Source organism: Diceros bicornis, chromosome 20, assembly GCF_020826845.1.
Source record: "Diceros bicornis minor isolate mBicDic1 chromosome 20, mDicBic1.mat.cur, whole genome shotgun sequence".
In the NCBI taxonomy this organism is placed as follows: domain Eukaryota; kingdom Metazoa; phylum Chordata; class Mammalia; order Perissodactyla; family Rhinocerotidae; genus Diceros; species Diceros bicornis.
The window spans coordinates 50,060,281-50,086,261 of NC_080759.1; the positions used below are offsets into that span (position 1 = coordinate 50,060,281).

General features: G+C 50.2%; 1 protein-coding gene across 4 annotated transcripts in view; it reads right to left on the minus strand.

Moving 5' to 3' along the window:
* Positions 1-2,515: 2,515 nt before the first annotated feature.
* Positions 2,516-25,981, minus strand: part of TRIO (trio Rho guanine nucleotide exchange factor) — a 355,129-nt gene continuing 331,663 nt past the window's right edge. For 3 of the 4 annotated variants that reach the window (XM_058564328.1, XM_058564327.1, XM_058564329.1), the window contains 12 exons: positions 25,779-25,970; positions 23,730-23,907; positions 20,705-21,528; positions 16,045-16,292; positions 14,379-14,517; positions 13,513-13,540; positions 13,143-13,305; positions 12,739-12,860; positions 11,040-11,118; positions 8,757-8,957; positions 5,428-5,566; positions 2,516-4,833 (listed from right to left, as the gene is read on the minus strand). In XM_058564328.1, the coding sequence (XP_058420311.1) occupies positions 4,285-4,833; positions 5,428-5,566; positions 8,757-8,957; positions 11,040-11,118; positions 12,739-12,860; positions 13,143-13,305; positions 13,513-13,540; positions 14,379-14,517; positions 16,045-16,292; positions 20,705-21,528; positions 23,730-23,907; positions 25,779-25,970 (2,862 nt within the window). In that variant the 3' untranslated portion in view covers positions 2,516-4,284. Of the gene's footprint in view, positions 4,834-5,427; positions 5,567-8,756; positions 8,958-11,039; positions 11,119-12,738; positions 12,861-13,142; positions 13,306-13,512; positions 13,541-14,378; positions 14,518-16,044; positions 16,293-20,704; positions 21,529-23,729; positions 23,908-25,778; positions 25,971-25,981 lie in introns of those variants that run through there. The other variant, XM_058564330.1, reaches the window with a different exon arrangement.

The following is a 25,981-nucleotide window of genomic DNA, read 5'->3' on the forward strand; positions in this document are numbered from 1 at the left end:
AGATGAAAAGACACATTATAGAGTGGGAAAGAATAATTGCAAATCACATCTCTGACAAAGGGCTAGTATCTAAAATATATAAAGAACTCTCAAAACTCAACAATAAAAACCAAACAATCCAAAGAGAAAGTGGGCACAAGACATGAAGAGAGATTTCACTGAAGAGGATAAACAGATGGCAAATAAGCATGTGGAAAGATGTTGAACATCATTAGCCATTAGGGAAATGCAAACTAAAACCACAATAACACATCACTATACATTTGTCAGAATGGCCAAATAAAAAAATGGTGACAACACAAAATGCTGCCAAAGATTTGAAGAATCTGGATTACTCAGACATTGTTGACGGGAATGTAAAATGGTACAGTCTGGAGGACAGTTTGGCAATCCCTTAAAAAATCAAGACTTATGTTCACACAAAAATCTATATGTGAATGTTCATAGAAGCTGTATTTGTAATAGCCAAAAGCTGGAAAAAAATCCAGATGTCCTTCAATGGGTGAATGGTTAAACAAACTATGGTACATCCATACCATGGACTACTACTCAGTAATAAAAAGGAACAAACTATTGAGACAGACGACCTGGATGAGTTCCAGTGAATTATGCTCAGTGAGAAAATCCATCTCAAACGGTTGCATACTGTATGGCTCTATTTACATAACATTCTCGGAATAACAAAATTATAGAAATGGAGAACAGATTAGTGGTTGGCAGGGGTTAAAGAAGGGGGCTGGGGGGAGAAAGGGAGGTAGGTGTGGCTATAAAGGGGCAACCTGAGGGATCCTGGTGATGGACGGAACGCCTTGCATCTTGACTGTATCAGTGTCAAAATCCTGGCTGTGATGTGGTTGATGTTACAGTTTTCAAGATGTTATCTCTGGGAAACCTGGGTAAAGGGTAAATTTCAGAGAACCGCATGTGAACTTACAATGACCTCAAGATAAATAGTTTAGCTTAATCTTAAAAAGTATATACTGTACGATTCTACTTAAATGAAGTTCAAAGGCAAAATAATCTATGGGTGATAGAAATCAGAACACCAATCACCCCTGCAGGGAGGGACTGAGCGGGAAGGGGCACAAGGAATCTTCTAGGGGATAATGGGAATGTTCTATATTTTGTTTTGGGTGGTGATCACAGGTACACACATACATAAAAATTTATTGAGCTATATACTCATGATTTTTGTACCTTATTTTTTGTAAGTTAAATCACACACACACACGGAGCATTCTATCAGTCCCACGAATTGTTTTTGTCTCTTTGGATTAACTATATAGCTTGCTATAAGATGATGCTCATGATTTATTCTGCTAAAATACTGGTGAGCTTTTTTCCCTTTAGAGCTAAAGAGAATCCCTGGATTTAAAAACTTTATAAATAGTAACATGTAGAATAGAAAACATCTTAATGTTTGAGAAAAAAATCTGAGAAGTGGTCATGATGGGCCACTTTTCACTGTGGGAATGCCTTTCACTTGTAGAATGCTTTGCTAATCCCTTAGGCATAACTATTCATTCAGCAAGTGTCCAACTAAAAGAACACCACAGACCCATGGCCTCCCTCCTGCTGCTGAGAAGGTGTGGCACTGTGGTGACAAGGCGACTCACTCTGAGGCTTGCCCCAACCTTGGGAATTGAACCAACCTTGCATTCCGTCCCTCCCAAGCCCATGGAGCCATTGGTGTCCCTGGGCCTCAGAGGAGGCGCCCATCTCAGGGAGAGTGAGCTTCCCAGGCCCTGACTTAGGACAATGTGGTCCTTTCACGCCTGTCTTACCTTCAGGATTTCAGCAAATGGATTAAAAATAAAACCTGTTCTTTATGGTGAGCTGAACAATAGGCCACTACCCCAAGGGGGAAAAAAATCAAAAAAGCAAGAAAGAATCAAAACAAGAGAGATGATATTGGTCTCCAGGAAAAAGTAACCTACTGTCAGAAGCAGGCAGGTGCCACAGCTGGCATCAGAGCCCTGCAGTGCGAGATCCAGAGAGGCGCTGGCTGCAGGTTCCCGAGGACCACATGACTCCTGTGCTGGGGGCTGAGGGACCGCCACCACTGGGGGTGGTCTTTGCAGGTGCAGGATCTTTGGTTTGTTCATAACACTGGTGTTTGAACCTAAGTGCTCCATTTTCTTCGGCCATCTAGACAACGTTAGTTTTGCTTTTCTGTGGCCAGGATGCAACAGCTCTTCCCTCTGCTCCGATTCTACTTTCATGGAGAACCAGGGGCACTGTAGGCATTCTACCCAGGACAAGGAGCAGCCCTGCTGTAAACAGGCAGCTGACGTCGTGGTTCATACATCAGCGCCTCTGAGTCTGGGTTCTATGAATCAGTCTGCAGGAGCTTGACCCACTCCCACTTCTGACTGTGTACAGCGGATTCCCAATCCAGAATATTCCATCCTACCCCCCACCAACCCAGGAGAGGCCTCTCCTTCAGTCTCTCCCTCAGAGATCTCTCTTTTTGATTCAATATTGACCAATTTAAATAAAAGACCTAACACAAAAATCAGGCAAATATGTTTAATTTTTTAAAATAACTGATGGCAAAATAAAATATTTACATCACATCATACCGTGTAAACATGTAAGGTCTCTGTACAAAGAAATATACATGCAAAATAATGTAAAAATTTAACTGAAATAATAAAAGAAACAATACACAAATAAAAGTTGTGAGGTTACGAATACACATCCAGTTTTGAATCCAATTTCTTTTAAAAAGTTTCTGTACAATTTTACAAGAAACAAACAAAAACCCAACAAAAGAATAAATAAAATACATTGGAAGCTGCAAAGCTCAACTATGCCAGTTTATGGCTCAAGACCCAGGTGTCTGGCTGGCTTGGGAAGCAGGCTGGTCTCTTTTTTAGTGTATTTTCACACAACAAAGATAAAAAGACATCCAGAAAAATTCAAGCGTGCCCAGAAACCCAGCGTCTCTTGTTGAAAGGCCTCCCTGCACCAGCGTAATTCTGTCACAGTGACACAGACATCGGATGCCAGCCTCAAGGCGGCTAGTGCTTCATTGGCTTTTATTTTCTTACCAAAAGCTCAAAATCCAGCCAATTTTTGTACAGAAAGTTGAACGTCAAAAAGTCTAAAAAGTAGTAAATGTCCAGACTGATTTTGGGAAAAAAAATAATACTTTGGCATTCTGAATAATAGCATAATAAATTTTAAAACATTACCCTATTATCCAGTTTTATATTCAGAGTATGAAATCACTTTTTACAGTCCTCAAAACCGACAAATTTCACGAAGGGTTAAATCTCCTTGAACGGATGGCACAGGGCTATGACCCCCACCCCCCGCCCCACCCCGGACACACACACAAAACCATAAAGCTCACCGTACGAAGTATGTGCTTTTTCTATATATTTATTACAGGTACAACAGAGGTCTTCATAAATAGTTGCATAAAATGTTAAAGCCACAACATTGCACATGATATGAAATAAAACCAAAAAAATCCCAATGAGTGCATTTACAGTATTTTCATCTGACTGTATACCGCTCAACAATCTGATTGACGGCTTGGGGGTGGGATATGGAGGGAGGGGGTAGCAGGGCAGGACCCAACCTGATGTCCTCGGTTGATGGGCAGAGCCCTCTGACCCCCAAAGGAAGCCCTGGGAAGTGGGCAGGGAGCGGGAGGGAGGGCAGGTGGCAGACGGAAGGCAGGACCAGTCTTATATACAAGTAAGGCCTACATTTCATCAGAGCAAAACGATTCATTCTATTTTTATGCAAAAGTTTGAGGTTGAATGCACATTTCAGAAGCGTAGTCTGGCGTCCCGGTGAGACACACACAGACCAGGCAGCTGGAAAAGCTCAGAGCCAGGTGGACACTGAGCCCTGGACGAGGCCGTGGGGAGGGTGAGTCTTCCCCAGAGGTGTCCAGGATCTGTTTTGTTCATTAACACCAGTGGTTGAACACAGGCATTTCGTTTCCTTGAATAAATCTTGGAAAATGTTAAATTTGCAAAATTCTATTCATGTTCGTTTAAAAAAGTTTATTTTTTGCAGAAACCTGAATAAAGCCTGTGACACAGCAATGCTGTCTCTGCTCTCGCAGAGCGTGAGAGAAAGTCCTCCACCCCAGCACAGCTCGCAGCCCGAGGCCCAAGCACTGCCGAGCACAGCTCGCTCAGAATGCAGCTTCACACGACGAACATACGGCAGCCGATCAGTTATGTTGGTTTGTGTTTCTCTTCAAAATTCATATTAACAGCTGATTGGCAGGTGAAAGAGAATGAGAAAGAACTTCAAGATAGGTCAAACTCTAGGCAAAAGCCTGCTCTGTAAGAAGTTTTTAATGCTACGAATAGGTCGAACATCGTTCTGGTGTTTGCGCCGCTCAATGAAGGAAGTCAGTCTGGACGTGTCGAGGACGCCCGCGCCTTTGCCATGGCCGTGGCCCGCCTGCAGCCACTGCTCCTGGAGGGCCAGCGCAGCCGAGGGACGTTTGGCAGGGTCCTCTTGTAGGAGGAAACACACGAAATCCTTGGCCTTCTGGCTCACTCCTTTAAAGTAGTCATCTGGGAAACTAAAGTCTAGTCGGCAAATGTTCAGGCAGGTCTCTTCCACACTGTCGTCCAGGAAGGGGGACACGCCGCTAAGAAGGACATATGTGAGCACTCCAACACTCCACGAATCCGAGGTCAGGGAGACGGGGTTCCCAAGGATGATTTCGGGGGCTGCAAATTCGGGGTTCCCCAGTAACGGGTGGATGTAGTAGGTCGTGTTGAGTTGGACAGCATCTCCAAAGTCAGCCAATTTAATTGTTGGCTTGGCTAAACTCTGATCCACCAGGATATTTTCGGGCTAGAAGACAGGATAAGACAACTGTCATTTTCACCAACCCCAATCTTGACCCTACAGGCGATGCTCACCAGGAATCTATGGTGTCAATGGGAACAAACTGTCCAGTGCAGGACAGGATGAAACAACACACAGGCCCAGGAAGGGGGAAAGAGCGCCCACCCAGAGGAACTGCTCCCCCAGCTCTGCATGGGCTTGCCCTCTCTGGAAATCACTGTCAAGTCACCGTGTTACACGGTAATGCTGGCTTACGAAGCTGGGTATTCATCTTGGCTCCCAGCACTAATAGTAATACTCTCCTTCCTATCTTAGTCCCACAGCAGCCCAGCAAAATTCACAGGAACTTTCTCAAAGTCTCATGAAATGTTGGAAGATCTCAAATGTTTATCTAGGATTTTATTGTTTATATCACTGAAAGCAAACTCTTAAAAACAGAGATTAGAAATCTGTATTCCCATCTCCCACCCCCTCATATTTGTCCCATCCCCCCGGGGGCTCCTGGCCTGGGTCCAGAGGATAAGCTGAGAGTGGCCCTGTGTGCCGTGGTGCTGAGCCGTCATCAGACGGCCGCTTTCCCCGGCCCAGGGCCCCACTAACCTTTAGGTCCAGGTGTGCTATCCTGCAGTTGTGAAGGTATCGGACGGCTTCCAGAACCTCCCCCAGGTACGCCCTGATCTTCCCTTCGGTGAGGTTTCCCCATCGCACCACACAGTCCAGGAGACGCCCCTGGTCGGCCCTGCGGAGAGAGGAACGTGTGAGATGCCTGCTGTGGTGCCAGCTGGTCCACTTTAGAGACCTCTCTGGTCTAACACGGGACAGACACGTATCTGTGCCCCACTGTTAGGGTTCTGTCGCGTTTCAGGATGACGGCTCCACCTGAAGGCATGACTGTATCAAGAGGGTGATCTCCTCTATCCTCCTTGTGGAGATGCGAGTGGGAATAAGGCGGCTTGGAGGGCACTGGAGGCAGAGATGAGCAGGTGCAGGCTCCCGCCCAGCACGCTCGGACTCAGACCCTGCCACCTGGAAGCGAGGAAACAACCCCGCCAAGCCACCTGGCAGTGCCTGGCACACAGGAGGCGTCTTGTAGGTATCTGCTGAAGGAGAAAAGGCAATACCACCTCCCCGAGCCTTAGTTTTGCCATCTGTAGAATGGGTGATGTGAGGGCTGAAGGAGATAATGTAGGTAAAGAGGCAGACAAGGCATGACGGGAAAACAGCCACCCTGAGTGGCCGCCTGGGCATTTCACAGTATGACAACTGCTCTACCTACAGTCTGGGCATTTAGTTAAGGACCTGAGGTTAGGGTGCCCGCCACAGGTTCCGCTCTGCTTTTCCTGGGGCATCCTTTAGAATACCCACGTAAGAGTCGAGCCCATGAAAAGTTAGTGACCTTCGCCCCAACCCCTTATGAGTAACAGGGGCTTGCTCCCCCACTCTCCATCTCCTGCTCGCTCGTGACCTGGGACGGAGGCCTGCCCCTCCCAGGTTCAGTGTGCCCCTTCACGTCTGGGATCTGTAAGTCATAAACCTTGTGACTCTACTTCCTTTGTGTGAGAGTATTGAAACGGCACGTTCAATCAAATTGACCCCCTGGGTTTTCACTTCCCCAAAGTGGGTGCTCAGATGCCGAGGGTGCTCCCTGCCACCCGGTGCCCCCTCATTCAGCAGGTATTAATCGGCATTGTCTTAAATCAATATAACAGCTCCGGGTCCCCCAACATACAAGGCGATGGAATAAGTGCTGCCTACTGTGAAGTTACCTTTAATATTTAAAAAACACTGACACAGCGCTGCCCATGTGCCCGAGACTAAACGCTTTCTATCAACTCACTTAATCCTTGTGACAACTGAGAAGAATGTGTTACTGTCCCCGTTTTACAGATGAGGAAACTGAGGCATAGAGAAAGTATGGAACTTTCCCAAGGTCACACAGCGTAAGTGAAGTCTGGAATTGCAATGAGGTGGTCTGGCCCCCAGCCTCTCTGAACGCTGGTCTATGCTGCTCTCTTTGTTTGCAAAAGAGAAATTTATAGGAAGATCAGGCACTTGTCTGGTGATGGGGAGTAATCAAGGAGAATTTGATAGCCAAGTAATTGTTATGAAAACATTAACATGATAGTGAGGCCAAACCATCTAGTTTTCCAGTGAAAAGAAATGACAGCTGAACGCACTGAAATTTTAAACCAGAAACAGGGGTCTTGTAGGAAATTTCTGTCGAGGACTCTAGGATGGTTCTTGTTAAAAATCCCCGGGAAGATGAGCAGCAGCTGTCAGGCATCAGGCTTCTGGGGCAGAAAGGACTCTCCCGAGTACTGGGTACGCCCAGGGGCCAGGTCTCTGCTCGGACATCATTTTAGCCCCACAACAATCCTCCAAAGTATCTGAGACTTTAAAGGACGCCAAGGTTGAGAAATGAGCCCCAGTTCACAGCCAGCGAGAGGCAGGGCAGGGACGACACCAGACCGGGCTGTGTCCAGGCCCCAAGTCCACTGACTTGTCCTCTGCACACGATGATCGGCCTCAGGAGGGCCTGCCTACTCCCTTCCACCATCTAATAGGCTTGCTAGTCCAGAGAGAGAGGGGCCAAACAGGCTCACGATGTTCCAGGAGGTTCTAGCTGCGCAGTCCCGGGCGGGCAGACCCTCCTGACACATCCCCTCCCCCAGGGCTCAGGGGCGGCAGCGGAGGGCTGGGGGACGGTGAGGCTGGACCTGTGAAGACCCGGGGGGTGGAGGGACTTACAAATTCTTTAAGAAAAAGAACACGACAAACAGAAGATCAGGTGCAGGGCCTCGAGGGACTCCCTGCACGTGAGGGGCCCAAAGCTTGAGCCCCGTGGTCACTGTGGTCACCGTGAACATGTCCCTGTGCAGCTCTGTGAGGGGGCCTCCTCTCTGTCCTACTCTTTCCACTTACGAATGTACCAAGAACTACGAAACGGTACAAAAGGTCTGGCTTTCGCCAGTGGAAGAGAAGCTGTAAATCCAAGTACCTGTAGGAAATGACTCCCCCAAAAAGGAGGACTAGGAATTTAAACAAAGCTGAACGCAGAGATGTTGCAGAGAGACGAGAAGGTTGTAAGGGCGGCCCGCCCAACCCCGCACTGCTGGCACAGTAGATGACTGTCTGCCGTGGGGCCGTCCCGAGCCCTGTGCGATGCTGAGCAGCATGCTTGGCCTCCACCCTCTAGATGCCAGTAGCAGCGCCCCCTCAGCTGCGACAACCAGAGAAGGCTCCAGACACGGCCAAAGGTCCCCTGGGGGGCAAAGCTGCCCCCAGCTGAGCTCTGTTCTAGGGTCGTAGGTTTCACGCTCTCTCTTCAAATGACTGAACTGTTTACTGAGGCCACACACAGGGCCCAGGAAGCACAGCGGGGCCCAGTGGGGCTGCTCTGGTCAGAGGCTCCCCTGGTCTCCAGAGGGCGTTCTTTAGGTGGGGTGCATCTTACCATCCCCGTCTAATCATCCTTCGGTGGGCAGGAGCCCAGCCTGAGGGGCAGGACTGGCCCTGGGGCTGAGTCAGATGCCCGAGGCATCGGACGCAGCCAGGTCTAGTGAGCCACTCCCAGTCCCGCCAGGCTCCCAGGCCCAAGCACGTGTGGGGTCAGGTCACCCTGAGGTCACGAGCAGCGAGATGAGTCTCCAGCACCCGAGAGAGCTTGGCCTCTGGGACCCAGCGGGAGCCTGGCTGGTGTCAGGTGTTTAGATGGCTAGCTTGCCAGACAGCACTACTGAAGCCTATACTTCTTTCTGCCATTACTAGAAAGCTCTAAACTGTAGTGTCTGATAGTAAACGTAATTTTTAGAAGTTCTGTGAATCCTAAAATCCCGATTTCTATCCTTCTTAGAGAAAAAACAACAATAAGACCACCTGAAGTCGAGGCCGAGTGCTGCAAGGAGGGAGGAGAGCCGGAGTGTACGCACATTTCTAAAACCAGGACGTAACTGGTTGGGGTCTCAAAGGTATCGAGGAGGCCAACGAGGAGCGGGTGCTGGAGGTTCTGCAGGATTCCGAGCTCGTGGGTGACCTGGTCACGCTTCATCAACTTCTTGTTCACAAACTTGGTGGCCACCGCTCGCTTGGTTCCCTTCTGATCACATTTCTTAACGACAGAGAATCTGCCCCTGCAAAATAGGTCGGGAAGATAATTTTAGAGGACTCTGAGTAGGTCACAGAGAAAAGGCTCTGTGACCCCAAACGGACTGCATGGGGGCAGCCTCCCCTGGCTGGTGACCCAAGCCCTGTCCACAGGCCCTGCTCTCCCTCGCCACTCCGTGGAGAGGCTGCGGCCCCACGATGGCCCCACTGAAGCCTGCCTGTGTCTGAGCCCCTGAGCCGTGCGACTCTGGCTCTCCTCCCTCTTAGAAGCAGATTCCATTTCCTCACCCTGTGTCTGGGCAGGCCACATGACTTACTCTGGCCACCAAATGTGGCAGAAGTGACATGAGACTTGCCAGGCAGCTTCCACCTTTGCTCTCACGGAAAACCTTCACCATCATATGAAAAAACTCAGGATGGACCGCTTGTGCCTCCTGGTCACCCCGTGCCCCGCCTTTATGAACAGGAGAGTCTATTGCTATCACCCGCCTCTGACTTGTCACTGTAGGATGCGTGTGTGGGCAGGTAACTGGTCTCCAGTTCACGGTCTCTGGAGCTGCACCCAGTGCACCACACCAGAAGCCTCAGCTGCACCTTGACTCAACTGGCACAAGATCTTAGACGGCAAGCCTGAACCTGCTGCCACAATGGGAAGAGATTTTGGGGGGGCTGGCCAATGTGAGGAATATAAATAAATCTGTGGCCAGGAGGCAGACTGTGGTGAGTCTAAGACGCCCACTCCTTTGCTCCTCCTCCACGGGGAGGTGGAGTCTCATTCTCCTCCCTTGAATCCTGGCTGGCTGGTGGCTGGTTCTCACCCACAGAACACGGAGGAAGCATGGGCATTGATTTTGGAGGCTGGGCCTTAAGAGGCCTTGCAGCTTCTGCTGTCGCTCCTGTGGAATGCTTCTGCCATGGCGTGATGAAGCCCAGGGTGCAAGTCCAGTGGAGAGCGGCCCAGCAACCCAGGCAGGGCCGCAGACGTGTGGGTGAGGCGTGGGCGGGCCAGCTGATTGAGCTCAGGAGAGACCAGCAGAATGACTGCCCCATCGGTCCCCACGTTGTGTGACGTGACAGATCACTGCTGCTCTGAGACAGCAGCGCTGGTGTCCCTCGTGCAGCAAACTGACAGCCATGCCAGGCTGGCACACAGACATGTGGACAGATACCTGGAGCCAGGCCACCCAGTACGACCGCTGGAACATTAAGAGGCTGCTGCTGGGGCAGTTGCCTAGAAAGTTTCCTAAAACGGACAAGCTTGGCTGTCATGCTTTTTTTTTTTTTTGGTGAGGAAGATGACTGTCTCTGAGCTAATTCTGCTTGAGGAAGACTGTCCCTGAGTTAACATCTGTGCCCATCTTCCTCTACTTTGTATACAGACGCCGCCACAGCATGGCTTGATGAGCGGTGTGTAGGTCCATGCAGGGAATCTGAACCCATGAACCCCAGGCTGCTGAAGTGGAGAGTGTGAACTTAACCACTGCGCCACTGGGCTGGCCCCCTTAGCTGTCATGCTTTTTGACCTCCTTATTGCCACACGGGACTGACACCAGACATAGATGAGTGCTGTGTGGATGGACAGTGAGCTGAGTCAGAAGGAGCCTGGGTCCTGAGGGCACTGCTGAACCACTACCCCGGCCCTGGGGTGGAGAGAAACAGCCCCTCTGTGCTGACACCCCTCTCTCAGGTGTGCAGGAGTGCCCTCCACTCCACCTAAACCTCCACGTACAGCTGAAACCCGAAGACACCTTCAGCTTTTCTCAACCGGGCTTCATGGGAGAATTAAGTTCTACAAGAAACGGTTAGGGTGACTCTTTCTCTGAATTCTCCCAAGGATGGGACATAGCTAGACCCTCCTTGATGCACAGCAGAAAAGGTAATTCACTCCATCAACGGATGGCATGTGGCATTAGGCCTTACTTCTCTCTTGGAACTCGAGCTGAAAACGTCTTCTCGACTTCCTCAGCGTACGGGTTACATTTCAAATATAATACATATAACTTCCAACTGCTGGCAAGATACACCGTTTCACTCCATCACTCTCCTCTTACAGCCAGTTACGTCTTACACTCCGCCCTCCGGGACGGGGCTCTGGGTTTCAGCCGTACCTGCCAAGCTCAGCCACTTCGCTGTAGAAGGAGTCGAAGTTGTCCTTCCAGGTCACCATGATCCCATCACTCCCTGGACCTGCAGGAAGAGCATCCCCTGAGCTGGGTTTATGTGGCGCCTCCCGGGGAAGGCGTCTACGAGACCTGTGCTGTCCAATTCGGCAGCCCGCGTGGCCACCAAGCATCAGACCTGTGGCTCATTGGAATGGAGGTGTGCTGTAAGCGTAGAACACACACCACATTTTGGGACTTAGTATGAAAACAGATGGATTTACGTGATAGCAACACACACACACTTCCTTTTCCATTATTCTCCTGCTGTGTCTCCACGGTGGGACTAGCTCTGTATCTCCCTGAACTCCCTCAGCCTTCATGCATGATTTATTTAAAAAAATAAAAATCACTTGTATAATTTCTGTGACATCTTTTAGAAAGTAGAACATCAGTGATTCTTTACTCTCAATTTTAAAATTTTTTTTTTGTGAGGAGATCAGCCCTGTGTTAACGTCTGCCAATCCTCTTATTTGCCAAGGAAGACTGGCCCTGGGCTAAGATCCGTGCCCGTCTTCCTCCACTTTATATGGGACGCTGCCACAGCATGGCTTGACAAGCAGTGCGTCGGTGCGTGGCCGGGATCCGAACCAGCGAATCCCGGGCCGCCGCAGTGGAGTGCGTGAACTTAACCGCTTGCACCATGGGCCGGCCCCAGTGATTCTTTACTCTCAAATTCAAGATTTTTCTTTCTCTCTTGTGCCATGATCCAAAAATCAGAGCTTCCTTTCTTTGACTAAATGAGGTTAAAATAAATGGGGTTAAGATATATGGGATAAAAGTTCTAAGACAATTCTGTTTATTCTCTACACACAGGGTACTCCCAGACTCAGCTCTCCTTTTAATTCAGATTTTCGTTCTTGCTCTTGGAAGCGGCTTCCATATCTAGAGCAGCTGCAGGTTCAGTGAGAGGTCTCAGCAGCCCTGTATTGCATGGCTCGCCTTCTGCAAACTCGTTGCTGGATATCAATTGGGATGTGTTGCTTACTAAGCATCTACATATGTCAAGTGCAACTACAGGAAATTTAAACAGGCCTAAGACATGGGCTCTGCCTCCGGTACCGCACGGTTTAGCTGAGGAGAGAGAACAAGGCCTTGCTGGGCAGTGGAGAGAGCAAGGTCGTCACACCAGAGCGGCGGGGGTCCCACCGCCATCGCCCTGCGCTCATGGAAGGGTCAGGAGGACAGGCCCCCCAGGAAGGGCTGTCGTCAGGTCTAAGGCGCAGAGCCTGTGGGGGCCTCGACCACATCCCCTCCTTCCTCCTCTGGCTTCTAGTCCACATGAGACCAACTCAGAGCAGACTCTCTAGAGCCAAAGTGTCTGCGGAATAATGGGATAAAAGATGAATTGGATACAAGAATGTGCTGGAGTACTAAGAACACAGAACGCACCAGAGGCCGGCACCAGGGGCTCAAGCGCCCAGTGGCCGCGGTCAGAGGCCTTCACGAGGCGCCTCCTCTGATCTCCTGAGGTGAGATCACCCACCCCAGGACGTCCAGAGACCGCGGTCTGCTACTTGCAGCTCTCGTGTGAAAAGCCCCATGAGTGACTTATTGTCGTATATTTCCAGCCATGTCACATGTAGGTGGTACTCTGGACTTGAGATCCCCAGAGGATGGGCACCCCTGGCCCAGGAGTGCAGCTTACCTAGAACCCTCAGACTGGCTGAAGACGAGGCTGAACCCATGTCATTCACAGCGATGCACGTGTAGATGCCGTCGTCTCCCGTGCTCACACCGACGATCTTCAGAGCGGCCTCTCCTAAGTCACTGCCGCACAAGGAGAACACAGCACATCAGAAAGGCTCAGCTCCCCAGCGGCTGCTTCCTATCGCGGCCCCCTAACCTCTCTCCTTTGGAGTCACAGGAAAGTAGGAGCTCAAATACTGATGAGGGATTTCAAGTGGAATTTTAATTTCAGTTGCACGCCCAGGTACGAAATGTTCCCTCCTCATGGGAAGTGTCCCAGTGTGAAGGTAACCAAGGGATCGAGCGTTGTCAGTCACAGTGGAACCAGCCTGTGAAACCGACCCACCAGTGGGCCTCCCTCACCTGTAGGAGATGCTGTAGTGACCATCGTTGTTCAAGGTGTTGTGTTCAGGGCCCTTCCAGGTGATGGAGGCCTTGGGGCGGCCACAAACTCGACATCTAAGAACAACGGTCTCCCCTGTCTCACACGTGACCTCACTCAAGGGAATGACAAATTCTGGGGGAACTGAATGAGAGAGGAGTCAGTAATGCAGTCACCCTCAGCTCCCTCCCCATGCCCAAAGCTTCCCTAACAAACAAGTGAGATCTAAACGGCCGCCCAAGCCCAGAGCTCCACAGAGAACCCATTTCCGTGGGTTACACTCGAGGGTTCTGAACACGCCCCCGAGACCCGTAATCTGTGAGACTAGAAGACAAAGATAACAGGACTCACCGTCATAAATGTAGTTGGGATTGAGAAGCTGAAATGGAAAAAGCACATAGGTGTTAACCAAAACCATGAACTATTTTGAAGTATATTACTTTCATTCCAGGGCTGTAACTGTGGTGGAAAGATGAGCAGAAATATGACCTAGATTGCCTGGCTATCAATCAAAATACTACATGTTTCCACTGCCTTTAAAAGCACTTGAAAGCTTCATGTCATATGAATTTGGGTGAGTTTTTTCCGTCCTATCCACAAACACAAAAATGCTGCTTAAACTCGGAGATGTCCACTTTTCTCCTCCTCTGGGCTAAGTCCGGCTGGTCCCTGGATCCCTTCCTTCTGCAGAATAGCCAGCATCCTGACCCAGGGTCCCTGGATTCCCTTTTGGAGGTATGTTCTCTTTCTCCAGGCAAAACCCCCACAGGTTTGAGGCAACCGGACTATAAAGGAGCAAAGCTGACAGAAGCAGGAGAATTTGCTAGAGCCATGGACCCGTGTCTCCACATCCAGCCACCTCCCCTGTCTGAGCGGGACACTGAAGGAAGTCTGAGCCACAGCTGCTTTGCACTCTGTCTGCTTCTGAGAACCTCGTCTCTGCCTCATCTGGGAAGCTAACAGCGTTCTTTGTAAGCCAGGTATGCACCGGGTGGTGTGCACGTGTATACCTGGTTCCGTGGAACACACATGCGTACCTGTGCAGCCAGCACTGCCTCCGCGAGCCTCCATGAAGCCCCGCAGGATCGGCTCGCAGGGCAGAGGGAGGGGTAGGAGGCAGATCACCGTCAAGCAGGCCCAGGACTGCGGAGTGTGCCGCCCTCCCCAACTCCTCCTGGGCCGCCCTCCTGCTCCCCGCGGACGACACCAGAGCTCACCTTCACAGATACCTTGTTGCTGAGTCCTTCCCGCGACTTCCGATAACCGTTCTCTAACTTGCCTTCCCGTTTGCCGTCTTTCTCTTTTTTCTCAGATTTTTTCCTTAAACGGAGTGCTGTGTGCCAAGATGTTGACTTCCTAGGGGGAAATAACACACTGTTAGTATTACGCCTTTCCAGGGTTCAGCAAATGAACCCTGAAAGCAGTGGAGAAAAGCTGACGCTGCAACGTACGCAGGTACAGAGTGACTGAGACCACTTCAGGAACAGAGATCTCTGCTACAGCACTTTCCTACGATTCTCAACAACCAGGAGATAAAACCAACACTTTCTTTTTTTAATATGAATCCTTAAAATTTGAATTTTAAGGATTAAAATATAAAGGTGCCGGTGATGGTTAATTTATGTATCAACTTCACTATGCCATTGGGTGCTCAGATATTTATCAGATATTATTCTGGGTGTTTCTGGATGAGATTAATGTTTTAACTGGTAGAGTAAAGCAGATTACCCTTCACATGGTGGTGGGCCTCATCCAATCAGCTGAAGGCCTGATTAGTACAATAAGACTTTCAAGAGGGAATTCTCTAGTGGAATGCCTTCAGACTTCATCTGCACCATCGGCTCTCCAGCCTGCCGGCCCACATCACAGATTTAGACTTCCCAGTCTCCCTAACTGCATGGTCCAATTCCTTATAATAAACTTCTCTCGCTTGCTCTCTCTCCACACACACACATATCCTATTGGTTCTATTTCTCTGGAGAACCCTGATATAGGGCCTATGAATATTTTTGGAAGAAATGAAGTATAAAATGGGACTGTTGAACAAGGTACTAGAATAAAACATTTCTGTGCATCAAGGAGAAACAGGACAAGGGACTGTCATGGGAGACAGGCTCTCTGTAGCCTGAACTCAAGCCCAGCCTCCCTTGGGTGTAAGTACTGAGCCCAGAGGCACAAGGAGGTGCTGGGATGCGGGCACGGGCTGCGCTGCAGACCCAGCCAAGGGCACGCCCATGCTTGGAGAGGAACACGACCGCTGCAGAGCCTTTGGGTCTGGGTTTTTGGGCTGAAGCCTTTGGAGACTTCAATAATCCTGCAATGCTTCCACTCCCAGAAGCCGTGTGGCTGGCCTCTACCAGAGCTGGGGAGATTCAGGGAAGGGGAAGAGTTTCTGAAACCAGCACCTGAATTTAGTTTTGTTTAAAATAATGTTTAATACAGCAAAATTGGTTTCAAGTTTTTTAACATAATTAACCTTCCAGAATATATAAGCCACTACAGTAATGGCATTACACAGATCTTTACCTGCAGCTTACAGAATGAGTATCTTCACTGACGTACCCCAGTAATGAGTTAAGAGTCCTTGGAAAGTCCTCACCCTCCACCCAAGACCTCTGGAGACTAAATTATTGTCATGTTCTCTCTAGTGGCTTGAAAGAGCTGTGTGTTTGCAAGTGCAGGTTATTAAAAGAGCTTATTAGAACAAGTCTGAGAGGTGGAAGGCCACCACACCTTCACTTTGGGGTTCCACAGTGCGTTCAGGGAAGAACTTACACTAATAGACAACAGCGCTGCTTTCCCTCAACGGGCTTCCTCCTCCCAGGGCCTCTGTGCTCCTTCTGTGCTCGGGCCCCTCTCCCCCTGGCCCTGCCGGCTACTCACTTGAGAGTCCCGTCGGGGTTCTCCATGATGACTGCGCTGGTATGCCCCAGGACGAAGCCTGGAATCCAGCCCTCGGCTGCAGGGCACTGGTCAGTGGCGGCTCGGAACACCAGAAACATGTTCTGTTGATTGCTGGCCAGAATTTGAACGACCTCTCCTTGATAGACATTGATCTCATCCTCCTTCACTGCCGTGTAATCGTGTGTCACCAACATGGTGGAGATGTTGCTACTGCTGCTACTTTCACTCTGGAGGGGAAAGACGGAAAAAAAAAAGGCAGAGAGAAGCTGAATCGAGATCTAAGAACACGAACTCGCTCGTTGGTGTGCACCACGACACGGTGACCCCGAGCAGGGCTCACCCGACGGACACGGGGGGCTCTGACCCTTTCTCCACACTCTCTTCAGCTACCCTTGTGCCTCTTTTTCAATAATGGAGAACCAGGGGTTTCTCTAGAAAACAATTTAGGAACAACCTAAAAAGATCAGCACACTGATGACACTTTACTTTTGGAAGCTTATCATTTTAGACCCATCTTCCTTGCACCCTCAAAGGAATAGCTCAGTCCTCATGTTCATGCCATGCTGGGTTATACTTATGTCACACTGTCACTGAGACTAACATGCTCATTTTAAAAAGTGTTATTAAACCAAAAAGCTGCAGAGAGTAGTTCTTCAGCTCACTGACAGGTTAGATTATGGAGAAGCCCCCACATCAGCCAGATAAAATGTTCATCGAGAAGGCATACTCCAGGATCACGCCACGTTGCTGGCATGCCTAATCATTTCTACCTCTTTTTCCTTCTAAAAGAATGCAGAATACTTAAAAATTAGTGAATCAACTACTACTCTGCTCTTAGGGAGAGCTCTCTGCCTCCTTTGTGTGTCCCCCCGGGTGGCCCTCTTGTAAGCTTGCATGATCCAAGTGGCCCAAGGGTGCTGCTGCCACGGGAACACATCACACAGCATCTCAGAGGAGCTGGGACACCAGTGGCCCCAAGACTCAAGCTCAGGAACAGATCCTTGCAGGGGAAAGCCTACCCCACCTCAACCTGCAGCCCCAGCGGTACCCAAACTCTGTGGGTCACCCCTGTGTCTTCAATGTCCATCACAGTGACTGACACGTAGCAGGCACTCAATCCATGTTCAGTAACTCAGTCAATGAGGCACCAACACAAATGTGAAACCAAGATCATTTCTTAAGGCCACCTACCCAGGCCCACAAGCTGAGTGGCGTTAGCTGGCGAGTAGAAGAGACACAAATGGCAGTATCTGTCCCAAGCTGTCATTTCCCAAGTGACCTATTTGTTCCAGGGGAGGAGGAGAAAGCTGAGACCACTGCCCAATCCTGAGCTACCTCTTGCCCCATCCCCTCTATCAGCAGCTGGGGTGTGGGAAACGGCGCCAGGTGCCCTGCTCCATTAGTTCTCAGAGACTTCCACCAATGTGCTGTGTGCATGTTCATGGATCCCCACGACTCGCATGATGCTAGCCCCTGCTAGGCTCTTGTACGCCTGGGGCAGGTCCTGGGTCAGCGCAGATGCAACCCTGTAGATGCCAGCCAACCCTGCCATGCACCTGTCAGCCCTGGGCTACTGAGCTGGTATCAGGTCACACTGGAGCAGACGGGTGACTGCTGTCAACACACCAGCGTGCTGGGAACTCCGGGGCCAGGGCTCTGAATCCAGACCCGCAGCGGATATTTAAATTCAACACACCAGTGCTGCCGGGCTTTCATTACTCCTGTCTTGGCTGAGGAGTCTGATGATGCTCCTGCCACTCACAGACGCTCCTGCTGCCCACGTGAGGCTTTGGCTGGTGGATACTCATTTAAACAATTTTATCCTTTTAGCACGTAGTGTTGTCCCTCGGTATCCGAGGGGAGATTGGTTCTAGGACCCCTGCGGATGCCCAAATCCAAAGATGCTCAAGTCCTTTACATAAATGGCGTAGTCTCCTCCTGTATGCTTTAAGTCATTTCTGGATTACTTATAATACCTAATACAATGTAAATGCTATGTACACAGTTGTTATGCTGTATTGTTTAGGGAATAACGACAAGAAAAAAAGTCTGTACATGTTCCATACAGACGCAGCCACCGCAGGCCTTTTGATCAGTGGTTGGTTAAAGCTTCAGATGTGGAACCCGCAGATGGGGGGGGCCAAAGGTACTGTAGCATTCTGACTTCTACAGCAACACCCAATAGCTTTAAGATTGCTAAGCCAAATTTGCTAGAAAATGTAAACAAAAAACTATTTCTGTGGCACAGCTGCTTTTGGTAATACAGCATACCAGGCTTCGTTTCATAAGTTGAGTATTTTGCTGTGATAATAATACCTATTAGTATTTTCTGAACACATGTGCCAGGCTAAGTATTAGGCATTTAAAATCTATCTTATTCAATGCTCACAACTGCCTTGCCAGTGCGCATGATCATCACCCCCTTACAGAGTGGGAGGGTAGGAATATGCAGGGGCCACCAGGCCTCTGAGAAAAAGGCAGGGCTGCACTGTTATTGTTGCCCGGGGCTGGGGGCTGGGTGCAGGGAGGTTGTGTGTCCGCATTTGGGGGCTGGCACAGTCACTGTCTGGGTTGACCCACATTCACTCCACTCCTGTTCTCAGTAGAACTTTCCAGAAGGTGCCCACATAAAGGAGGAAGAAGGACCCGGGCCGTGGGTTAGACAGAGCTGCTCGGCTGTGGCCGCAGACAGCTCCAGGGAAGAGGTCAAGGAGGAGGCCACTGCTGACCCGCCAGGAGGATAAGACAGCTCAAGTGGGTGGGAGCAGGGCAGGGCGACGGCTCCTTTTAACTGAAATACTTCAGAGCCCTGGAGACCCAACCCCCATTTTAGGCCTCTAGGGCATCTCTGTAAGGCCCTCTGACTCATCTAAAACACTGGCAATTTCCCTTTCCAGGTTTCCTGCCACAGAAGAAAAAGGGAGAGGCAGAAATAAGAGGTAACCTTCGCAACCTAAAACTTGTGGAACATGTGCCCCCTGGGACTGCGCCTGTCTCAGAGGGAGCATCCTGGGAGGGGCCAGGCGCTGGCCGTAATCATGAACACTCACCGCTGCCCAGAGACCTGCACGGGCTCCTGCAGTGGAGCAGCTGGAACACCCACCCTGAGAACTCCTCGGGTGCTGTGGGCAACAGTCCAGGTTAGGACGAGCTCACAAGCGGCTCTCTGGTGGATTTCGTAGGGGTCTCAGCGGTAAGGCCATGTCTGCACGCTGGGAAGTCAACCGGGTGCCGGCAGGCGGCATCACTGAAATCGCGCTCTGACGCTCACCCAGCCTTTCCAATCTAAAGGAGGGGCTGAGCTACTGTGCAGGACGCAGTCAGGACACGGGTGAGGGCCACTGCAGAGCACGCCTGCCCTGACCACTTATTTTTGATAATAACACTTAAGGGTAAACAAATGTACCAAGACCCATTTCCTAATTTCTTCCACAATTAAATATTAAGATTGAATTTAACAAAATACATAACAAAACACAGGAAGAAAGGATAACAGCAAGTCAACCCAGACAAGGCACTCATTCAAGTCCAGAGGAGAGAGATATGCAAAAGCCAGATTTCTTTTTTTTTATAAAGAGACACAGACCCTTTTAGGGAAATGTATTTAAAAATTTATAAAGCTATCACACATACACTCATTAGAACAGTTCTATTCCCTCACACAGGCCTTCAGGAAAGTGTTACGGGTCAGGCCAACTGCCTTATAGGAAACACGTGGGTAGGACAGTGAGGAAGCCACAAAACGGGGGAAAAACCCACCACAGCAACCCTTCTGCGTGAGAACACAACGCAGTGAAAGGCAGAACCAGGGAGAGGATGCCCAGGAGCGCCCTCTGCTGCACAGAACGCAGAACACTCCCAGTCCCGGCCGCCTCCGCCCCGGCCTCTGCCTCAGCCCCCAGCCGCAGCCAGGAGCCCCACCTGCAGAAGCCCCTAGAGCAGTCTCTCTTCCAGAGTGAAACTTTGTGGGGGGGGGCAAATATTTCCACTGGAGAGACTCCTTCCCCCCATTTTGTCAGCTTAGTTTGCTTTGAGTTGCCGCTGGAAGTTTTCTTGAGGGATTTTTTTTTTCAGCAGATGAGTCAAAAATGCTGCAAAGATCATTTAAGGCATAAAAGAGCACAACCAAGCGATGAACAAAAAGCTTAAAGTGTACAGGTTTCAACGGAAATAGGAGGTAGACAGCAGAGACACTGACCCCTCTACAAAAATGTGTGAGAGGAAGGCAGGGCTAAAAAGGCAGTTCCAAGATATTCTGCTGGTCAGAAAATGTAACAGACTTACAGATGCTGCATTCAAAAGGTTAATGATCTGCTTTCTCGTATTAAGGAGACACAGACAAAGCAAGGAGCGAGTTAGTAGAGATGAGAGCACGCTGTCCACCCGGAGCAGAGGGTTAGAAGGCGTTTGTGTCGGCTCTGTGCTGGGCACCTGTCCAGGCCTGCGGGTCGCGGACACACGCACACACACAGCTACACGTGTGTCTACTCGGTGAGTGCACAGGGAGGCCACAGGAGTTGAGGATTGCAGCGCAGCACCGGAGAGCAGGAGTTAGTAGGAGGCGGCGACGGGAGGTTTAGAAGAGCTGGCGGGACAGAGGCAGTGGGGCGGGCGGGCGGAGGCTCCCGGGTGCTCTTACCCCATTGCTCTGGGTGGACTGCACGGACTGCTCGCTGGCTGAGGAGCACGTGCTCATGCGGTCCGTGTCCTTGCTGGGGGCCGCGTGGCGGTGCGCCTGCCGCTGGAGGGAGTCACTGTCCCCCGGGAAAGTGAAGGAGCCCGGCCGGCTGGCAGGGGAGGCGGGGATGGAGCTCCAGAAGGAGCCCCCCTTCTGCAGGGGGCTGCTGGGGGGAAAGGGCTCCTTGCTGAACGCAGAAGGGAACGCGGTGGAGAGAGGAGAGTTCAGAGGCGAGATGGCCCCAGGCCTGGGCTTTCCCAGGGGCAGGGAGCCCAGGCCACTCCGAGAGCGGCTGTCCTCCGGGCTGGCCCGCACCTCCTTGGCATTTCCATCCTGGCTTGCACCCGCAGCATTCCCGGCGGATTTCCTGGGGCTCTCAATCACCTTCATCTTGGGGATCTGCTCTGCTTCTCGCTCAGGGCCTTCGGACTCTCCGCTGGGGGGGTGCCTGCCGGGCTGGCCGGGGCCAGCCTCCAGGGCGGGGCTGCTGCTGGGAGGAGGCAGTGAAGGGCCGGGAGTGGACATACCTGACATCTTGTCTGCCTCTGCCTGGCTCGAGGCTGCAGAGGAGACCAGCACGGGGGAGTGGTGTCTGACAGGCTGGGGGATCCGGGAGGGTCTGCTTCTGCTCGAGCTGGGGAGGCCGCCACAGCTGCTGGGGCCACCGCTGTGGTTGCTGCTGCCGCCGCCGCTGGGGGCCCCACCGCTGCCGCTGCCCCCACCGCTGCCCCCGCTGCCGCCGCCCCCGCTGTGGTTCCTCTGATACTCGATTGGTGATGTCAAGGCTGTAAAACACACAAGACACAGAAGAGATTCAGCCATAGGGTAATCCACTAACTTTTAATCATCACGACCTATAACCGGCCACCCATCCTGGAGGCAGCTGAGAACATCAGCCATCAGCAAAGGAAAAGGCCCTGCATGCTACCCTCCCATTTGTGAACAGAGTTAGACTGACTCCATCAAGGGAAGTGTGTGTGTGTGTGTGTGTGTGTGTGTGTGTGTGTGTGTGTATGCGTGTGGGGGAGGCCAAGGGAGCAGAAGCACAGAGCGAATGAGGACGGGGCTGGGGAACAGCAAGCAGAGCCTTAGCATCCCTGCCACAAGAGAGTCAAATCAGTCCGGAGCAACCCAGACCAGTGTCGACAGCAGGCCTAGCCCACCACTAGGGGACATTCAGCTGGGTCTCCACAGGTACCAGCTGGCTCCCCTGCTGGGGGAAAGTTTAGTCCAGTGGCTGCCAAGGTCTTTAAACCAGAGAGTAATTAGGCAAAGAAGAGCCTGGCTGGGAGTTGAGGAATCCCTGTGATTACCATGCACAGAGGCGGTATTAGGGACCACCTCTGTTTGCAGACTGGACACGAAAGACAAGGGAAGGGAGAGAGCTCCACCAAGACCCTGTGGGTCGTAAAGCTGTCCCATCTCTCGACTTAGTGATTTAGTTTGTTACATAATCATCTGCAAGAAACATGCCAAATGAGATACATGAAAACACTAACACAGATTCTGAAAGTGTTAAAACTCCGAGAAATCCAACAATCAGGCGTGGCCTCTTACTGCCTGGGAGGCATCAGGCACGTGTGAGGAAGCACCCTGGAGCCAAATGACATTTTACAAACCGTGCTGGCCACGGCCTCTTACAGGAACAAGGGGAGAGAGAGAGAGAGAGAAGGGGTCGCCATGCCCAGAGCTCCCGCTCCATTCCTGATCTCATCCAATCCTCCCGAATAGGCGTTATTACCACCTAGACTGATGTCCAGTAAACTTGCACAGCATGGCCCACTCATGCTTGCAATTTGAGAGGCAGTTCATTTTATTCTAAAGATGGTAAAAGTTTAGAGATCTCCCAATAATTACATGCTACGGATTGGCATTTAATGCATCACTTAAGAATAACATATTTAAAGAGACCTGCATTTGCTCCCTGTCATAGGAGTGAAACCTTTTTCCACATGCATAGGAACTGTCCCCCGACCCTCACCATACCCATGCATCCATTTCTAACTGCAAACGTCAAAAATGATAGGTCTACAATCTGGATAGGAGCTTGGAGATAACACCCAGGCAGCTGATGACCACTTGGACAAAAATGCCCCGTGACCTTGATTTTTCACTGAGTGCCTGCATTCCCGGCTCCGGAACGTCACGCGAAGTGTGGAGGTGGTTTTACGGTGACAGAGAAATGATAACATCCTATTGGGCTGGGGCATAGACACAGAACATGGACACGGAAACAAGGACAAAGAAAAGCCATTAAATGAGTATTTAGCTTCTGACTGAATTCTCGAAGCTCTTCAATGATCACCAAATTAAAACCACAGTTGATGGCAGCCACCACAAAGAGAAGCAAGCAGTGTTAGGTCACAGAAATTATCTGCCATGTAAGATCAGTATGGTCACTCTCCTTGAAGAGAAGACAGTCCCCTAAGGTATTCTGCAGCTCCTCTGTAATTATGTCACGGAAGCTGGGAAGGAAAAAAAATACATCTTGTGTTTTAACGGAGGAGGGAAGTGTGGATGTGCGATGCAATGGCACACAAATTTTAAAGCTGCACGCAAGAATGTCTCCAACTTCTTTGGCCAATTCCACCTGCTGCCTTAGTTGTTCTCATGCATTCCTGTTAGGACAGGGCTCTGGTGCACACATGGTGCAAGAGACTGTGTGGGACAGGACAGAGCAGTTGGTGGTGAGGGCACACGCCCAAGAGCCAGGGGGCCTGCTTGGAATCCTGACTCTGCACCAACAATTTGTGGGACTTTGAGCAAATTACTAGTCCACTCTGTGTCTCAGCTTCCTCATCTGTGAAACGGTAATAATAGCAGTAATTGCCACATAAGGCTGTTGTGAAGATGAAATGAAGGGATATATGTAGTAGTGTTAAGTCCTGTCATTATTCATATGTAATAGGAGAGAGGGGAGAAATAGAAATAGAAATGTGTACATTAGGGAAAGAAAACACACACCCAGTAACAGAATACACATTACCATTTAAAAAATTGCGCTGGTTTTCTAAAATTTGGTTGATTTCATGGATCCACGTTTGCCGGACACTCGGACTGGATGAATGCAAAATGAAGGTCTCCACCACGTCACCCGTCCTCGATGTCAGAGCAAATTTACAGGGATCATTTTCCACATTTTCCTCTAGGCAAAGGCAACTCACCTTTAAAAAAATGAAAGCATTTATTCACTATAGTCAACCCAAGAGTGGAGGAAACCCAAGTGCCCACTGATGGATGGATGGATGGATGAATAAAAGGTGGTATATACATACAATGGAATATTACTCCGCCTTAAAAAGGAAGGACAGTCTGACATATACCACAATGGAGAGGAAACTTGAGGACACTATGCTCAGTGAAATAAGCCAGTCACAAAAAGACAAATGCTGCTATGATTTCCCTTAGATGAGGTCCCTAGGGTAGTCAAATTCATAGACACAGTAGGTAGAATGGTGGCTGCCAGGGGCTAGGGGGAGAGGGAGTGGGCAGTTAGTGTGTATAATGAGCATGGAGTTTTAGTTTTGCAAGACGAATAGAGTTCTGGAGATGGATGGTGGTGATGGTTGTACAACAATGCAAATGTACTTAATGCCACTGGGCTGTACACTTAAAAATGGTTAAGATGGTAAATCTTATGTTATGCGTATTTTACTACAATAAAAAAATTAAAGCACATTTATTCCCACTGGTCAACTGCAAAGTAAAGTTCATCCTATGTCAAAATGGAAACAACCACTTTTTAGTTGAGCTATCATTTTTACTACTTCAGAAATCATTATCTTGAAGCTTTTGAATGACTTTTAATTCAAGTAAGTGAGGATTACCAGGAGTTTAACTAATAGCTTGAATAATTCACTAGAAATGTGGGCCCAGCATTACCTGTTTTCAAACTCCTATAGGATGACCCAATGTTTATCCCTTACTTGACTGCCCAGGAATAACATGACACCATTAAAAATCCTTGAATATTAATATAACATGTGTTATGAAGTTATACGTGCTATCACATGTAAACTATGTCAAATAATTTTACAGAAGGAGGATATGTAAAATAACATATAAAGGGAACGTCTGTGGTGACGGAGTTTCTGTCATCAGACCCGTGCAAAGAACGGGCGAGAAGTTCAGGTGACGGGTGGATGTCAGTGACGAACATGGATGGGCCTCAAATGGCCAGGGCGGGAGGGGCTGGAGGATGGTGTGAGATAGGAGAGGGCCAGCGGCCCAGCATCCTGTGGCCTGGCTCTGATGCCTCCCCAGGCACTGGCGGGCAGAAGACCCTCCCGCAGCCCAAGGGAGGCTGCTGGAGGTGGCCGACAGAAGCCCAAGTGGGGAGTGAGAAGGAAGAGGGTGTAGTGTCCCACCTGTGTACTGAACCCTCAGGGCTCAGAGGGCCTAAGAGGTTCCCTGTCCCTGTCCCTGACGGGGACCCTGGCAGCTTAGGGTAGGAGACCCTAACACATCTCCCTTCTGACCTTGGGGCCTGCACAGCTGCAGAGGCGGAGGAACCGGGGGTGTGGGCAGGCGGCTGGGACCTGAGACCTCCTCCTCCGCTTTTCTCTAACTCATCCTTTGTTTGTCCCCTTTACAGGACTCAGGGCCATTTGCAATTATTTTGTCTTTTTATTCGTCCTTCTCTTCCATCAGAGAGCAAGCTAGCCCAGGCACAGACCGCCTGTCTTGTCCACTCCTGCAGCCCATGCCTAGCACTGAGGGCGCAGTACGCCCTCATTGAACAGAGGCAAAGAATAAGACGCTGGGTAAGCTGTCTGCTCTGGGCTTCGAGCAATACTCCGAATCTGTGCCCCTGAACTTAAATAAGTTGTATACAGTCCCAAGAAGGTGGAGCACAAAAACTAACCAAGCCGAGGTCTCCTCACCCGGAAAAGGAAGGGCTGTGATCAAGCGAGACATGTGCAAGACATGAGCCACGTGAGAACACAGACAATGCAGGGACGGAGTGGACTTAAAGGTTCTGAAATGTATGAGAAAATTATGGGTCAGCACGTGAGAACACGCGAGCACGCGTTACCTTGATGCTGCTCTTGAACAGGAATCCCGGCAGGGAGAAGCCCTTTTTCTTATCAAGTGGTTCGCTGAAAATGACGATCTGCTCAAAGAGGAAAACCCGCCTCTCTTTGCAGCGAGGCAGAAGCCCCGTATCTTGGTCTGTGACCAGGAAGGTGTCCTGCAGGAGCAGCTTGCCCTGGGCAACAATTTTACCCTGAAAAGGGG